Consider the following 18922-nt stretch of genomic DNA (forward strand, 5'->3'; position numbering starts at 1 on the left):
ATACAGCAAACCTGTGACTAACATCAGTACTTCCAGTAAAGTTTCGAAAGTGTAGCTCACTTTCTTGCTGTTGCAATAATGAATCCCTGCCTATTTTAAGTTATTTTCCCTACTCCTGGAAATAGCCTATTCTACCTTTCACTTCTTGCTTTTGTCATTTAAAAAATAAGGTGAAATAATAAGGCCAACTTCTATAAATATCTCACTTTCAACTACTAAAAATGCAACTGCTTGTATATGAGAAAACTTAAGCACACTTCATTTTTTTATTTTTTATTTTATTTCCTCAACTTTTACAGTTCCTTTGTTTTTAACACCAACGAACTCACTGTATCAAATTAAAATAAATAATAATTAGTATAATAAATAATAATTATAATTTATATATAATAATTTTTGAAGTTTTTTTATCCATGGATAAAAGTTGAAGAAAGAATTAAACTCTTTTTATAATAAAAGTTTATAAAACAATCTCAAAACTAGGTACATATAAATACACAGAAAAATCTCCAGAAATTCTAGTAAAATAAACTCTAATCTAAAAACCAAAGGACACCAGTAACTCTATTTCTAGATATTTAAGAACATTTAATCATTAATTTCTGTTAAGCTACTGCTAGTAAGAAATGGTTGATGAAAATGGATCTTGTATAAATATACATTTAAAGCAAGGTCTTCTAAAGAAAAACTTAAATATTAGTATTCACTTGTCAAATGAAAGAATTATCAACATAAACAAGTGTCACTAAGTATCTAAGAAATTCGTTTTTAACATAGGCAATATCCCTTTTTTGAGAACCGATAAAATGGCAGTTTTTAACCTGCAGACAACACATATTGGACAAACACAACTTTTTATTAAAATAACTGCCAGGATCATACTGTATGGGTCCAAATTAAGAAAACTAAGTAACAAACTGTCCATGACATCTTATGGAGAAACTATATGGTAAACAGTAAATAAATATGCCTGAACTTCTATGCTAAGGAAAAAAAAAATTGTCCATGACTTCTAATGTGGCAAATAAATATATACCCTAATTTCTAAACATTTGATTTTCTAGTTCTCAACCAGAACCCTGACTCCACTCCCCCACACCCACATACTCCACACACAAGGTAGTGACAGCAATACTGAAGCCCAGCTCTGAGCGCACGCTAAGAGCTCAAGAAATGCTGCTGGAGAGGACAGTTTAATGACTGAGTGAGACACTGCCACAGCTGGCTTACCTTTCTCTGTTTCATGTCAAAAGCAGTATGTCTCTTCTGACATGCAGAGTCAAAAGATTTTACCCCCACAGGTAAAATCTGTTGTCTCCTTTTGTTCTCACATTAACCCTGAGCTTGGAAATTTAGTGTTAGTCACACTTCAAAGACTAAAAACCTGAGATGTGAAATTATACCAGGCAGTGACTGGCAGGACCATGTACCACCACCTTCCCCATATCATCGCCAGCCTCAACATCCTCTCAACCCAACATGTTCTCACAACTCCAAATTCTCAGCTAATAATCTAGGCAAATTCACCCACAGCACCCTTGCCATGTCACTTAGAAACAGATCAATTACTGAGCAGAGTCAAGATACGCCAGAGAGATTTGTAAGATGCCAGCATCTTAATCACCCTTCAAACTTTAAGATATCTTAGCATAATTTCAGCAGCAATTTCCAACATTTTCCCTGTCAAGACACAAAAGAGACATGACAAGATGGTAACAGCCCACTGCTCAAGGCCAGAGCTGACTAGCTAGGAGGTTTCAGCATCTCCAAGCCCCACCCAGTCACACTGGTTCTAAATTCCCACCATCTACTCCCATGGGTCAGACAGAAAAAGGCACATAAATCAGAGAAGTGATAAAAGATAAATGAAGGGGAAAACCTCAAGGTCTAATTCTTACAGACCGTGGAGAGTTCTCTTTTCCTGACATTGACTTTGGACATGTCCAATCAGCGCTCTGTACAGGATGTGGACTAATTATATTATAGCCCAGTTCTGCCTAGATTCAGGGTAGGACTTACCCAAAGAACCAGAATCACCAAAGCAGAATTTGCTTAATACTGCAGATCTACCACCACTAAAAGAAAAAAACTCATGACTGTGTAAGGCTTTCCCACAGATTACAGCAGCCAGGTCTTAAGTTAAGACTTGAGATTTTTTTGTAGGTATTATTACTTTTTAAAGGGAAAACAGAAAATATATCTAAAATATTAACACTGTACTTGGATCAACACAGTCATTAACATCAAACATATTTCTGTACCTAACTAGCTTTTTTAAAAAAACTTTTTCCCTGCCCTTTTCTCCCTTTTCCTCCCCACTTTTCTTTCTTTTTTTTACTAAAGTATTTTTTGTATCAAATGTTCTTGATTTAGGGAAAGACTAGTGCTTTAACTGGAGCACAAAGCACAGAACTAACAGCCCATTAAAATGCACAAGACTAAATTTGAATGTATCTGTTTATTTACAGCTTTTGGTGCTTAAAATTTCAAATAAAATGATCTGTCCAATTGCATTAGTTTAAAAAATAAGTCATTTTTCCATTCTCTTCTAGAAAAAGCTGCAGCACAAATCAACACAGTAGAGAGTAGTGAAAACAGAATTACATTTAAAACATAGTTTAGAAAACATAAGCACCTCTTTTAGATTAGTAAGCATAAGATGTAATTGTTGGTGACAAAGGTCAAGAACGAAATACAGACATTTATATCTTATTGTGTTCACATGCATCATAGAGACAAAAACAGTAAGTTTTAAGTGTTTACTAGATGTGAATACAAACATATAAATTAGAAAAACCTTCCCTTTATTTTGACCCCAAAGTTTTCTTCATTTAGTAAACAAATTTTTTTTGTTATTTTTCAAAAGTATACGACAACTGTCAGTACAAATCTCTCACTTCTTTAACATGTACTTTTCACACTGTGATACACAATTTAGGTATTATGATGCAGTTTTTAAATGGAACAGTTTAGTGCCAAAACCCAAGCTGCTTCAGGGAAACAAGAGCCTGAAAACTAGCACTACGTCATATGGAATTGCCGCATACATACTGTATTGCCCCGTGCTAGTCTGATATATGCTAGTCGGCACTGCCATAGCAGCGATGTTAGGCGGTGTTCCCTCTTCCTCTGATTTTTCTTCTTCAATCTTGGGTACACCAGGCACATCAGAGGAAAGTTCATTCAGTATTTTTCTAAAATATAATTCAACAATACAAAGAATTAAGATACATGAGTGAGATTTAAAACAGAAAAGCTATCACAGGAGAATCTGAGGTATCTTTATTTCTCCCTTTTTGGAAAAACTTTTCATGACTGTAGGAAACTTAACTTACCTGTAAGAGGGTCTTCGTGAAAGGATTTCTCTACGTTTATGAGAATCAATTACACCTTCTGATTCTGCAGACTCATCTGTTTCTGCAATGGTTGCTACCTATAACACAAGAATTCCTGAGATGCATCATAAAACCCATGGTATCTCCTTCATTCACAACCCGGTGTCTGAAGGGGCTCTGCGTGCAGCACAAAGCCGGCACTGCCAACAGAGCTCACTGAGCCGGGCTAGCCGTGCTCACAACCTGGCTCAGGACAGGAAGTGCAGACACCGACACTTGGCTGTAAACCAGCCTGTGTGCCAAGGATGACACAGACGACACGTGCTACAGAAACGCACAGTGCCAGACAGGCTTCAGGAAAACACTGAATGTAAGACACACAAGGCCTAAGCCCCAGCCCTGAAAATGTCTCACAAATCCAGCAGAGGGTGAGCTAGCAAGTGACAGAGGAGCAAACACCACTGCTGACTGACTTAGGCTGGGTCTTCAAATTACACATTAGATAGACCCAAAGAAGAAAGAATATTAAGTAGGTAAATACTTGTGTTAACAAGCCTGGTTAAAGTTATGATTTATATTACAACAAGTAGGTTGGGCTTGATGTCAGTAGGTCTTGTCAAAATAAGGAATTACTCCTTAAAAGAAAGAGCAGTTTTAAATACAATTTCATTTTTTGAAGGAATAGTATAATAACGTGAGTATTAAAGAAAGGAAACTAAAATAATAAATCTCTCCACAACATGACTGTTCTCAATATATTCAGCCATCTATCACAGGTTCTGAGTTTACAAAACTAGCTATTAATATCATCTATCATCTAGTTCTGAGCTTACAAAACTCCTCCAATGAATATGATAAGGACATGGGATTTGATCTGGGTATAATCAAAAAATCATATTAAAATACCAACAATGTAAGCAGGAACATATACTTCCCAAGGTACATGGATGTGCATGTATGTTTGCCCACACGTATGATCATGCATCTTTGGTCATGGATACCTTATACATAAGCACACTCAGGCATGAAGAGAATCTTTAGAGAAACTATTGTTGCAGTCAGACAACCACACATCATCACCAACTATTTATCACTTTCCATTGGGCTTTCACACATCTCTTGCATAATCATAACCACCCCTTTGTGTAAGGTAGGCTATTACTGTAGAAAGTGAAAACTGAAGTTCATCACTCACCAGGTTGGAATTCTAAGACAAGATCCACAGGCCCCTACCTCTGTAAAGATAATTAAGTCACCCATTTAACAAAATCCAAAACAGCCTATTGAAAATGAGATAATACTCTCTCTTCCAGTGCCACCAAGGTTAAAGCTAAGTAGAAATATCTGCATCCTAATAAAAGTCACAAAAAGGAGAGTGGAAAGTCTTGTTTTATAATCAGAGTCAGAAAGAGTCAGAAGCTCCTAGAATTAAGGTCCTCACAAGAAAGGAAAAAAAAAAAAAGACACTACTGAGAATCACTCAAACTTTTGAACAACTCGGAAGAGACATCTGTGCCACAAAGATAAACAGACTTTTATTGCACATGGATTTATTACTTCAAGTATCGTGGTGCAACCCTTATCCTTATTTTGCAACAAACTGGATTCAAATACACAGGAAAAGGACAAGACCAATTAAGTATAAGCAACTACATTTTCTTCACAGATCTTTTTGTCATCAGATAGGTTCAAATAATTTCAATATTTAAAGGATAAAGACAAACTGATCTTAAAAAGGAACAGAAATAAATTTAGTAAAAGAGAATAGTATGCTTTAAAAATGCATACTTAATAATTTATATCTGTTGATGCAAAAAAGAATGTTTTTGCTTAAGAAATGTTAAGAATTTATGACCAACTTTGGTGACAATAAATAACAAAACACATCTCTGGATTACAACCGCAATACTAACCACATCTAAAAAAAACAAGGTTTAATCTGATGTATAAATGCAACAGCAATTAACAATGATATCATGGCACACATACTGAATGAACAATAAATCTAAATTTCTACACTTTACTGTGAGTATTGGTGAAAAGTGTTAGTACTAGAATATTTACATTACGATGTTTATCAGACATCTCCAAAGAAGCCTCAAAGTACTTTGAAGCATTTTTGGAGAGCTTTGCTAAATGAATCTCAGTTTGAGCAAAGAGAAACCTTATTTAAAGGAGACTGACTGGGCCTGCAAATTAGGAGCTGACAACGAAACTGCAGCCCAAGTCAATCTCTGTATCCAACAGGGCACCAAGCCCTTCACAAAGAAAAAGGAATCTGCCTGCAATGTGGGAGACCTGGGTTCAAAGCCTGGGGTGGGAAGATCCCCTGGAGAAGGGAACAGCTACCCACTCCAGTATTCTGGCCTGAATTCATGGATAGAGGAGCCTGGTGTGCTACAGTCCATGGGGTAGCAAAGAGTCAGACATGACTGAGGGACTTTCAAAAAAAAAACTTCTACAGGAATAAAAAGGAATTCTTACAAATGTTTAATAGCAAGAGTTGAGCATCACTCTTTTCCATGCCCACCAGTTCAACCACTTAGAATTTATCTTAAAGAAATTCTTAGGCAAATGCACAAATATAGCTTACGTACATATATTTAGATAAACACAGGATGTGTATAAATAACATTTCTCAAGGTATTACAAACTTAAAAATACTTTAAAATATGGAAATTGTTACGTTGTATTGAATTACATTAAAATAATTTATATTGGGTCATCTATGACTAAAAAAAGACACTACATATAATTGGTAACATTACTACATTATACTTTGGTAATAATATAGTACATATAAATAATAGAATACTAGCATGCCATTAAAATATGTTTATGTATGCACATAGAAAACATATATGGAAGACTTTCAACCAAATGTTAACAGTACTTATATCTGAGTGCTGAGATTATTTTTACTTTCTTCTTTTCTGTATTTTATAATTTTTCTCTCAATGAACATAGGCAAATGTGCAATTTCAAATTAAATAAAGAAGCCAGTGTTGACATAACAAAAAGAAATTACCACCATACTAATAGATTGCTCCTTATGTGGTTAAAAAAAAAAATCTACAGGAAAAAAAAATGATAAATGAATTAGTAAAAAGCTCAAGAAAGTCAAAGAGAAGTCATTGAGGAAGGAGGCTAACCTGAACAGTTTGTATTTGTGGTGACTGAATAACGGATGGCTGTGGTGTCTGAATTACTCCCTGGACATGGACGGTCTGGCCGGAAGGTAACTGTACTAGAGTTACAGCTGGGGAGCCTCTTCCGGTGCTGGATCCAGCTACAGAAACCTGCAAAAAACAGCATCATTAAGGATTAAGGCTGAACGTTTTTTTTTTCTCCCACTGTTACAATCTGCCTATTTTCCCTGCTTTTAAGAAATGACCAGCAAGCCAAGGTACTCACCATTAGGAGATGGTTACTGTGCTGGAATAGTCATTCTCTGATGTGACAGATATTAAAGAACCCATGCGTCTCACTTTCAGTTCCCATGCTTCAGTGGCTAAGAATGTTCCAAGCACAAAGTTCTAAAGCAGTTAAACTACCTCACTACGACCTCAAGACTAACAGTGAAGCCTTCTTTAGGCCAGAGTATAAACCACTCTCTCTAACTTAAGAGCAATTGGAGACAGAACTTAAATATGGTAAATTATTTTTTCAATAAGTGCAACTTCTGACATGTGATATTAGAGTATTACTCCAGATACAAGCTAATGCCTTGTCTCTATACTGATGAAAATTGCAGTTACTTTTATGCCCTAATAGTCATAAAAAAAGGCATAGGTCAAAGAAATCCCAGGACCTCTCAGGCCCTTAGCATCTCCAAACCAGAGAAAGCTCATCCCCTGGAGACTGTGTGGTCCTTGCACACTCCCCTCCCCACAGCTTGAGCATGCAGAACCATCACTTGGATTGCACAGAAAGGAGATACAGCTGTTTCCCACCACCTTGGGTGCTTGCAACAAAGAGCCCTGCCAGCAAAACACATTAAAACCTGTTTTGTTTTGTTTTGTTCACTTCTCTGGACTCAAAACCTGCTAAGTTTCTAATTGGTAAACAACTCAGTCCTAAGAGCCAGCATAATCTTACAAACTCTGCCTCACTTTACTAAGTTTCACTATTGATTATGACTTCCTTGGAACAGACAGAGACTTTGGACGTGAAAGAACCTGCTAGTTTCTATCATGAGCGGTGGCAGACCACAGAATCTAAAAAAAATTTTGAAGAAAGCCTCTGTGGGCCCTCAATTGAAGGAAAACCAATCATTTCCAACCAACTTACACAAATACTTTTTAAGAATTACTAAGAACCGGGTTTATAACAAATAATCAGATGTGTTTACATCATTCCCTTGGAAGGCAAACTTCTTTGGCAACCTAGAAGTAAAGTCTTCTATCCATGCAAGAGAACCTACATGGAGAGCACTGAACTAGGTGCACCGGGGTGGAAAGCAGAATTGGTAAAACCAACACCTCAGAAACAACAGCACACACACAGTAGAGGACTAATTGCTCCATTGTCCAGGTCATGAAAACCACAGGAGTACAAAACAGACAGATCAGCAGGAGTCTGAACAAGCGGAGGTGTTGTGTAGAAGCTGCCCCTTGAGCCGGGCCTCATTATGGTCTGGATAACAGCTGGACAGAAAAGTGAGAAACCGGGGCAGAGACCACCGATATGGAGCCCCATGGGCAAATTCAGCCCATCTGCCCTTGGAGTGTTATTGCCAACTTTAGATTTCAGGGGAAAGAAAAAGGGCATCCCATAATGGAGCCCTCAGATTTAACATTCAGAAGTTTAAAAGCCACTAGATTTATTCTACAAATGTTCCCTGCATGAACTATATAAAGGGATCCTTCTCTTTGTGAACCAGTTGCCCTCCCCCCAAAAAAGGTATTCCTCTGCCAAATGACTAAGGCTCAGACTTTTTAGTCTCAGGACACCTTTACTGAAAATGACTGATGACCTCAGTTTTGTTTATGTTACATCCAGCAGGATCCTGTAAATGTACAGCCAGCTCCTGGGAAGGGAAAATGCTATGGGTAACTTTTGCAGATTTCTGTAATGAAAATACTCCTACTATGCAGATTTTAAGTTGCCAATGGGTGACACTGAAGACAAAGCTGGAAAAAGATGTGTGCGACTGGCTATGACAAGCCTCTCAGCTCTTATATATATAAGCTGTTATATGTTTTTATATATATGATATTGATATTTACTAAATAGAAATTAAAACAGAAAATTTTAAAAATACTTAGTAATTAATTTAAAAACAACAATAATTCTATCATATGCTAACATAAATAGCGTTTTCTGAAGACTGTTTTCAAAGACATAATAATTAGTGACAAGAATGTCAATGTTTTACATTTTTACAAATTCTTTTAATGTCTGGTTTAACTTAAAACAAGCTGGATTTTCATACCTATTTCTGCACTGAATCTATTGTAATAAGTTATTTTAATTGGTATATGAATATGCCTTATACAGATATATGATTAGAAAAGGTGGAGTGTATCAATAGCTTTTTCATAAAAATGTGGGTATTCTTCTGGATACTACCCCAAAACTCAGCAAGTGGTTGTTTTTCTCAAAGGTTAGTGGCCATGTGGAATCTGAAAACTTAGTTACGTTAAAATCGATTGATCTGGGACTTCCCTGGGGGTCCAATAGCTAACACAACACACTCCCAGTGCAGGGAATCCAGGTTCAATCCCTGGTCAGGGAACTGGATCCCACACACTGCAACTAAAGATCCTGCGTGCTACAACTAAGACCTGATGCAGCCGAATAAATAAATGCTAAAAAAAAAAAAAAAAAACTATTGCTCTGTCTTATACTTCAGATGGTTCTTTAGCCAGGCATGATTTTGTAATGTCATGTAGTAGCTACTTGGAAAATACTGAGTTATTGAATTAAGTAGATCTCCCAAATGCTGATAAATTTCATGATACTCTATCAGAAAACTACATTCATTAAAATCAACATCATCAGAAAACTATAAAATATTGGCATGTTATCAAGCTCAAAATGGCAGATGAAGAATTTCCACAATTTGAAACTTCTGCTAAAAGCCTGAATTTTATCATCAGCAATAAACACTGTTAACTGTTTTCCTTGATGTGACAAGCTTACTTCATTTGCTTTTGAGAGAAGTTTTCAAATACTCAAGTTTGAACAGACATAGATATAATTTAGTTACTTGCCACTGCTTTAAGAAAAATTATATCCTGTGGCAGGGGCGGGTGTGTGTGTGTGTGTGAATGCAGCTAGTTCATCTTGTCCCTCAGACAATAACTTGTGTTTTTTCTCAAGATCACCACTGCTCTTCAGTAAGTGGCAGAAATGCTTTCAATGAATGTTCCACTTCCAGAACACAGAATATTAAAACAACATGTACTTGAGGGTCAAGATTTAATACAATTGGTAATGTTTACTGCTTCATCAGGGACCATCTTAAGTGGAACAGACTTTTTTTAAAAAACTGCAAGTGAATGCAGTGAAGACTGTAATGACCACTAACAAAGTTTGGCACCACTTACGTGACTGGGATGAGGCACCAACACTTTTAAACCCCCACTGTTTTTGTGCCATCAGGGCAAATGCCAATCCAGAGGAAAAAAAAAATACATCTTAGTATTATTATGAAAATAGGTTTGTCCTCCAAAACCTCCAGGCATGATTGTGTAACATCATGTAGTAGTTATTTGGAAAATACTGGGTCCTTGGAGTCTCCTCCAGGGTTCCCTGAATCACACTTTGAAAACTGCTGCTCTGTCCTCATGCAGCCTCTGGGCCCTGCTCACAGCTCAAAGCGCAGAGTGCTGAAACGGGCTGCAATTTTAGCTCCACCACAGCTGGATGGTCAAAATCACCACCCACAGTAATTTTGATAGAACATTCATATGTCAGAGACTGAGCAAAACAGAAGGTACATTATACCCAAGAGCATCACCAGTATTCCTACAGATGAGACCTGTGGCTTGAGATGCAGTTAGTGCTACACACACTTTCATGGAAATGACCTGCTGGAGAAAAATTAGATATTCTGGAGAACAACTCAAGAAAGATTCATGGGGGTTTTGATAAGTATAAATCATGCTTAGAGTCACTCTAAATGTTTTTCAAGTGTAATTTTCAGGACTTTACATTATTAAACAATGCTCCATCAAAATGGCTTAGTGAGAAGAAACTCTGCTATAGAAAACAGAGCTATACCTACTAGAACAAAACTGAATTCCCAGAATTCTGGAGATGAGTTACATGAATCTGTATCTGCAGTGAAAACTCAATGTCCAAACTCTGGGCAGTGAAGGAGGTCATGTGTGCATGCGCTCAGTTGTATCCAACTCTTTGTGACCTCATGGACTGTAATCCACCAGACTCCTCTATCCATGGAATTCTCCAGGCAAGAATACTGGAGTGGGTTGCCATTTCCTCCTCCAGGGGATCTTCCCAAACCAGGGTTCGAACCCAAGTCTCCTGTGTCTCCTGCATTGCAGGTGGAGTCTTTGCCCATTGAGGCACCTGGGAAGCCCCATTTTTCTTATAAACATCATATATTCATTCCAAGAATTTTTAATAAGTCAATCTCACAGAAACAAGTCATACTTAATAATTAACTCATTCTTTTGTTCCCTCAACAAATGTTGGAAGCCTGCCTTGTGGACCAGTCTAGACAGCAGAGATAAGGCAGTAAACAAGAAAAGTCTGCTCTCCTAAATCAGGAGATAGAAAACAGATGAAGAGACTAAAACATAATTTGGGAGAGGTACCAAATTCTTAAAAGAAAAATAAAGAAGGGGAACTAGTGAGGTGGGCTTCCCTGGTGTCTCAGGGATAAAGAATCCACCTGCCAATGCAGGAGACATGAGTTTGATTCCTGGGTCAGGAAGATCCCCGGGAGAAGGAAATGGCAACCTACTCCGGTATTCTTGCCTGGGAAAATCCCAGAGACAGAGGAAACTGGTGGGCTACAGTCCATGGGGAATTGGACACAACTAAGAGACTAATCAACAACAGCTAATGAGGTAGAGGGAGGATGGAAGGAAGCTACGTTAAGGTATACCTTCTGTGGGAAGCTTCTCAGAGGAGGGAACTTCTGTGCAAAAAAAAAAAGTCTAAAAGAAAAGTAGGAAAGAAGGCCAAGGGAGGATCTATCAATACACTCATCACATTCCATCAATCAAGCAGGCAACCGCCCAAAAAACAAACACATAAAATGGGTGTGTTTTATATTTTATAATTTTACACCTCTATTTATGAGGCTCTAAAAAGTGTAAAAATGAACTCATGCCAGACAGTTTACCTTTTTTTCCAGATCCCCTGAAGAATAATCCTCTTCTATAGGATGCCTGAAACATAGATTATGCTGAGGCCACCACATCCACCAAAAACCCCACTAGAGACAGGAGTTAACGTGATGAAATAAATGAAGATGATGCAGTTGACAGCCTAACTTGGCTTTGCAATTAAAAAAAAAATCTAATAATGACACTTATAACTGGTAAAACCTCACAATGTTGTCACACAGCATTTGATTAGCACCTAGTGGACTGGCACCAATGCGTAGCTAGGTTCCCTTATGATGGGGTTTATGAGGTCACAGTGCAGCTGAACGTGTCACACAGTCACTGAGCCCGCATTCCAGACAGTTAATAAAGGATGAGAAGAGGTGAATGCATGGTCTAGCAGACTTCACTATCAATTCTGCTGCCTGAAAAATCAAATCTATACATTATCTATTTTAATTCCAAGGACTCCAGTGAAAACCCAGTAACACCCTATGGGAGAAGCTGGAAAAATATCTTGATTTCTGTGTATTAAGACAAGATTCTCAAAAAGAGTCTGTTGATTCTACAGCGAAAAAAGAAGTGTTTAAAGAATAAGGCTGAAAACAGGCAAATAATATTATAAATGTGTACACTTTAAAATAGACATAAACTATTTCACTTCACTTTTTAAAAAGTTGTACTTAGGGACTCCCCTGGTGGTCCAGTGGCTAAGACTCCATGCTCCCAATGTAGGGGGCTCAGGTTTGATCTCTGGTCAGGGAACTAAATCTCACATGCCACTACTAAGACCTGGTGCAGCCAAATAAATAAATAAATAAAAATGTTTTTAAAAGTTGTTTTTAATCACATTAAATGAAGACAAACACAACATGAAAAATACAGAATTGGTATCACTGTAGTGTCTTTACTGTTTTTCTTTCCCATATTGAGGTTCTGGTTTTTTTAAACAATGTGACTAACAAATTGCAAAAATCAATGGAGTTAAATTTTACCTTGTAAATATCAACTGAAAGCACTGATAACAGAGTTGGACACATGAGACTGATATTTTTATATCTATGTTAAAATTATAAGGAGAACTACAACATGATCTTTGAATCCTTTCTGTGTATAGGGAATAAACAAAAACTATCTAAAATTTATAATCTGAATTTAAAAAGGAAGTAATTCGAAATGGACAAATATGTCTCTCTTAAAAAATTCCCCTTTTGAAAGCAAAGCAAATATCAGAATCAAGTCATTCTTAATTATATAGTCTATTCTGATAATACTTCCAATAAGCAGTGGTGATCACTGTGGCGACTGGTGATGACAAAATTAGGGTTTCTTTATGCTTTGAAAAACAACGCTCTAGCTGATCCTTATCATTTCCTATTAACAGTACTTGAAGCATCATTTTATATTCTAATATGATATGTGTTTTACTTATATAAAGACTGACTATGAACATGATCTTTAGGGAAGTCAAAATTCTTTTAGCTCTAGACTTTTAAAAATCAATCTTATATATTGATTTCAATAAGACTGAAACTAAAACTGATCATAATTTTCTAGCCAACTCCATTATAAAGTAATAAATGCACGTAGTGAAGTAGGTTGCTATGAGATCCTGAGCCCAAAATGACATTTACCCAACAGAAGGCTTATATGGGCAAACAGTGGATATTAAAACTACTCTTAACAATGATATAGATTAGATTCATTTTAATACTGAAGAAGAAATGTACATGCCAAAAGCCTGAAGCTACAGAATGAATGCTTAAACCACTTACCTTTATTTCTGACCAGTATCAACTTATTGGGATCTTCTCTCATAGCTCAGTGGGTAAAGAATCTGCCTGAAAGGCAGGAGACCTGGGTTCGATTCCTGGATCAGGAAGATCCCTTGGAGAAGGAAATGGCAATCCACTCCAGTATTCTTGCCTGGAGAATTCCATGGACAGAGGAGCCTGGCAGGCTATAGTCCATGAGGGTGCAAGAATCGGAAACGACTTAGCAACCAAACCACCACCACAGTCTCAACTCATAGGAATGCCTATGAAGGAAACTTCAATTCACTTGAACTATTCTACATTAATTTTTCTACCAATCATTTGGTATATAAGCCCTAAAGATTACTGACTTAACAAAAACAACTTTAAAAAACAGTAATAATAAACAAAATGTGGTGTGTACATACAGAGAGGAAGGAATTCCTATCACATACAATACAGATAAACCTTCAGGACATTATGTGAAGTGTAATAAGCCAATCACAAAAAGACAAGGAAAAGAAATGCAAAAAGTCAAAATGGTTGTCTGAGGAGGCCTTAGAAACAGCTGTGCAAGAAGAGAAGTGAAAGGTAAGGAGAAAAGGAAAGACAGGCCCATTTGAAGGCAGAGTTCCAAAGAACAGCAAGGAGATAAGAAAGCCTTCCCCAGTGATCAGTGCAAAGAAATAGAGGAAAACAATAGAATGGGAAAGTCTAGATATCTCGTCAAGAAAATTAGAGATACCAAGGGAACATTTCATGCAAAGATGGGCTCGATAAAGGACAGAAATGGTATGGATCTAACAGAAGCAGAAGATACTAAGAGGTGGCAAGAATACATAGAAGAACTACACAAAAAAGATCTTCATGATCCAGATAATCACGATGGTGTGATCACCAACCTAGAGCCAGACATCCTGGAATGTGAAGTCAAGTGGGCCTTAGGAAGCATCACTATGAACAAAGCTAGCGAAGGTGATGGAATTCCAGTTGAGCTATTTCAAATCCTAAAAGATGATGCTATGAAAGTGCTGCACTCAATATGCCAGCAAATTTGGAAAACTCAGCAGTGGCCACAGGACTGGAAAAGGTCCGTTTTCATTCCAATCCCAAAGAAAGGCAATGCCAAAGAATGCTCAAACTACCGCACAATTGCACTCATCTCGCATGCTAGTAAAGTAACGCTCAAAATTCTCCAAGCCAGGCTTCAACAGAATGTGAATCACGAACTGTTCCAGACGTTCAAGCTGGATTTAGAAAAGGCAGAGGAACCAGAGATCAAATTGCCAACATCCGTTGGATCATCGAAAAAGCAAGAGAGTTCCAGAAAAATATCCATTTCTGCTTTATTGACTATGCCAAAGTGTCCGACTGTGTGGACCACAACAAACTCTGGAAAATTCTTAAAGAGATGGGAATACCAGACTATCTGACCTTCCTCTTGAGAAATCTGTATGCAGGTCAGGAAGCAACAGTTAGAACTGGACATGGAACAATACACCGGTTCCAAATAGGGGAAGGAGTACATCAAGGCTGTATATTGTCACCCTGCTTATTTAACTTATATGCAGAGTACATCATGAGAAATGCTGGGCTGGAGGAAGCACAAGATGGAATCAAGATTGCCAGGAGAAATGTCAATAACCTCAGATGTGCAGATGACACAACCCTTACGGCAGAAAGTGAAGAAGAAGTGAAAGAGGAGAGTGAAAAAGTTGGCGTAAATCTCAACATTCAGAAAACTAAGATTGTGGCATCCAGTCCCACCACTTCATGGCAAATAGATGGGGAAACAGTGGAAGCAGTGACAGACTTTATTTTTGGGGGGGCTCCAGAATCACTGCAGATGATGACTGCAGCCATGAAATTAAAAGACACTTACTCCTTGGAAGGAAAGTTATGACCAACCTAGACAGCATATTAAAAAGCAGAGACATTACTTTACCAGCAAAGATCTGTCTAGTCAAAGCTATGGTTTTTCGAGTAGTCACGTATGGATGTGAGAGTTGGACTATCAAGAAAGCTGAGTGCTAAAGAATTGATGCTTTTGAACTGTGGTGTTGGAAAAGACACTTGAGAGTCCCTTGGATTGCAAGGAGATCCAACCAGTCCATCCTAAAGGAGATCAGTCCTGAGTGTTCATTGGAAGGAATGATGTTGAAGCTGAAAGTCCAATACTTTGGCCACCTGATATGAAGAGCTGACTCATTTGAAAAGACCCTGATGCTGGGAAAGATTGAGGGCAGGGGGAGAAGGGAATGACAGAGGATGAGATGGTTGGATGGCATCACCAACTCAATGGACATGAGTTTGGTTGAACTCCGGGAGTTGGTGATGGACAGGGAGGCCTGGCGTGCTGCAGTCCACAAGGTTGCAAAGAGTCGGACGACTGAGTGAACTGAACTGAAAAGACAAATGTTGATGATTCCTCTTATATGAGGTATCCAAAAGTAGGCAAATTCATAGAAACCAAACATAGAATGGTAGTTACAGGAGGTTGGGGGGGTGTGTAAAAAGGAGTTGTTGTTTAATAGGTACACAGTGTTAGATCTGCAAGATGAAAAAGATCTGGAGATCTGTGTCACAACAATGCGAGTACATTACAGCAAACACTACTGAACTATAAACTTGAACTTAAGACTGAGGATTTTATGTCTTTTCTTTAACCATATACAAAAATAGCAATAATGAATTGCCCCACATTTGCTGTAGATGATAATTAGCTGGCTCATTGCCAAGAAGATAATCAATCCGTTGATTTTACCAAAGGCAATGAGACTGACTTCCTCATCATTTTATAAAACATAATTCTAAAGCTGTGGGCGCTCTCGTGCTCCTGACCCCAGAGTTACTGCTTAATAGTTAGATTGGTTATTGGTGCCAGGATTTATATGGACCAGTTACTAATACATCAAAATGGATAAAGTTTAAATCTTCTACGCTCTTCATTTACCCAAGATCAGAAGCTGAACTGGGACATAAACATGAAACTATCTTGAAAGTGAAATGTGTTAGTTGCTCATTCTGTTGTCCAACTCTTCGACCCCATGGACTGTAGCCTGCTAGGCTCTTCTGTCAATAGAATTCTCCAGGAAAGAATACTGGAGTGGGTAGCCATTCCCTTCTCCAGGGGATCTTCTTGACTCAGAGACTGAACTTGGGTTTCCTGCACAGGAGGCAGATTCTTTACCATCTGAGCCACCAGGGAAGCCCCAAAATACTGGAGTGGGTAGCCTATCCCTTCTCCAGTGGAAATTCCCAACCCAGGAATCAAACCAGGGTCTCCTGAATTGTAGGCGGGTTCTTTACCAGCTAAGCCACCAGGGAAGCCCCATAGTAACTATATGTAGCATACAATTATGATTACTCTTTGCTGATCATGCATGTTCCCAGGTAATGTCCTCTGAAATAATCTGGTTCAACACTGAGTACCTATGTATTATCACAGAAGTAATAGAAATATTTAATGCTATTTAAAGCCAGGTTTCCTGGGCTCTGCCTTTTACTAGCTATGTGACTTGTGACAAGTTACTCAGCCTCTCTGTACCAAATTTTCCTCAACTGCAAAAGATAATGAAAACAGTACCTTTCTACAGAGTTGTTGTGAGAACTGAGCTATGTGTAAAACACTTAATTCAAACTGAATATTGGTGTAAGTTAGGGCTCTTTTTCCTTATACCAAGTACAAAGCAGGAAACAAGCCCCTAGAAAAGGTAAAACTAGAAAGTTCTGAGGAACTGGGAGGCCAACTTATACTGGCAGTACCTATCATGGTATATTAACATATCTGATATCAAATAAATTACCATTAGTTTTCAAAAGGTATTTAAAAAGTATAGAACTTACCTACTTAAAGGCAAGTGCTTTTCCTGAACTATTTCTGCTTGCACTATTTTCACCTGATATTGTCTTTACTTAGCATTGGGTTTTGCCGTAAAACCTGAACAAACTTTTTTGGCCAACCCCGTATTTTTGACCTCACAAGCAGGCTTTTCTCTCCTACGCCTTTTTGGAGAACCACACGTCGTACCTCTGGGGGTGGGGGAAGGCTCAGAAAGCTCACAATTCTGAAGATCATTACTAAGATGCTGTCATCACAATTAATCAATGAGTGAAAATTTCCCAAAGCCTCTGTGCTTCCCAGTGTAATTCCTTTAACAGTTTGGGGCTTACAGAGGTTGTAGCAGCAAAAATTGAAGTGAGGCAAAGTAAACAAACTGAATCTTACTCAAGGAAGAAACTATAAAAATTAACATTTCTAATATTAAAAAATTTCAGTGTCTAGTCTATTTTTGTTTTTGCTGTTCTTTTATTGTGGTAAAAAAATACATAATATAAAATTAATCATCTTAACCACTTTTAAGTGTACTGTTCATCATATTCATACTTTTGTAAAAGATTTCCAGAACATTTTTATCCTTCAAATCGGAATCTATAGCCCTTTATCAACAGCACCTCCTGTATTCCCTCCCCACAACCTACTCGTTAACTAGGAAAAATCGGAGAAAGCATAAAAAAAGTAACTGTTTATACTCAGTTATTTTTCCATTACTGTTAGTGACAAACTACCTGCTACTAAAACTAAGACTTGAGCATCAAAAAGTACCTAAAATCATTACAAATGACAGAATATCTCTAACAATCTCTTAAACACTAAAACAGATTTGTATTTTTTTTTCTGATTATAAGAAGTGAAAAAACAAAATCTTATTCTGAAATTTGACTTTGCTTTATACCTGCTGAAATTATCTTTGAAACATCAATTTTCTTATTTTTAAAAAATTATTTATTTGGCTGCATCAGGTCTTAGTTGTGTGGCACATGAGCTAAGTTGCTCCTCGGTCTGTGGGATCTTAGTTCCCTGACCAGGGATCAAATCTTCATCCCCTAAACTAGAAAGTGGATTCTTAATCACTGGGGCACCAGGGAAGTTCCTGAAACATCAATTTTCATACAAAGCAAAGTATTATCACATGTAATACACTGGGATGAAAATACAGAGTGCGTTTTAAAGCCAAAAATTAACCTTTAAAGAAGCAGAAGGTGAAGAAGAACTAAAGAGCCTCTTGATGAAAGTGAAATAGGAAAGTGAAAAAGTTGGCTTAAAGCTCAACATTCAGAAAACTAAGATCATGGCATACTGTCCCATCAGTTCATGGCAAATAGATGGGGAAACAATGGAAACAGTGGCAGACTTTATTTTTGGGGGCTCCAAAATCACTGCAGATGATGATTGCAGCCATGAAATTAAAAGACACTTACTCCTTGGAAGGAAAGTTATGACCAACCTAGACAGCATATTAAAAAAGCAGAGACATTACTTTGTTGACAAAGGTCCATCTAGTCAAGGCTATGGTTTTTCCAGTGGTCATGTATAGATGTGAGAGTTGGACTATCAAGAAAGCTGAGTGCCAAAGAACTGATGCTTTTGAACTGTGGTGTTGGAGAAGACTCTTGAGAGTCCCTTGGACTGCAAGGAGCTCCAACCAGTCCATCCTAAAGGAGATCAGTCCTGAGTGTTCATTGGAAGGAA

The 18922-nt window shown here is 37.7% G+C and overlaps 1 protein-coding gene across 11 annotated transcripts in view; it reads right to left on the reverse strand.

Moving 5' to 3' along the window:
• The window catches only part of CREM (cAMP responsive element modulator), a 67992-nt gene that overhangs the window by 24614 nt on the left and 24456 nt on the right, over positions 1–18922 (reverse strand). For 9 of the 11 annotated variants that reach the window (XM_010859859.1, XM_010859852.1, XM_010859850.1 and 6 more), the window contains 3 exons: positions 6488–6634; positions 3336–3433; positions 3052–3194 (listed from right to left, as the gene is read on the reverse strand). In XM_010859859.1, coding sequence (XP_010858161.1) covers positions 3052–3194; positions 3336–3433; positions 6488–6634 — 388 coding nt within the window. Of the gene's footprint in view, positions 1–3051; positions 3195–3335; positions 3434–6487; positions 6635–11652; positions 12330–18922 lie in introns of those variants that run through there. The other 2 variants (XM_010859869.1, XM_010859868.1) reach the window with 1 other exon arrangement.

Source organism: Bison bison, unplaced genomic scaffold (genome assembly GCF_000754665.1).
Source record: "Bison bison bison isolate TAMUID 2011002044 unplaced genomic scaffold, Bison_UMD1.0 scf7180017864461, whole genome shotgun sequence".
Classification (NCBI taxonomy): domain Eukaryota; kingdom Metazoa; phylum Chordata; class Mammalia; order Artiodactyla; family Bovidae; genus Bison; species Bison bison.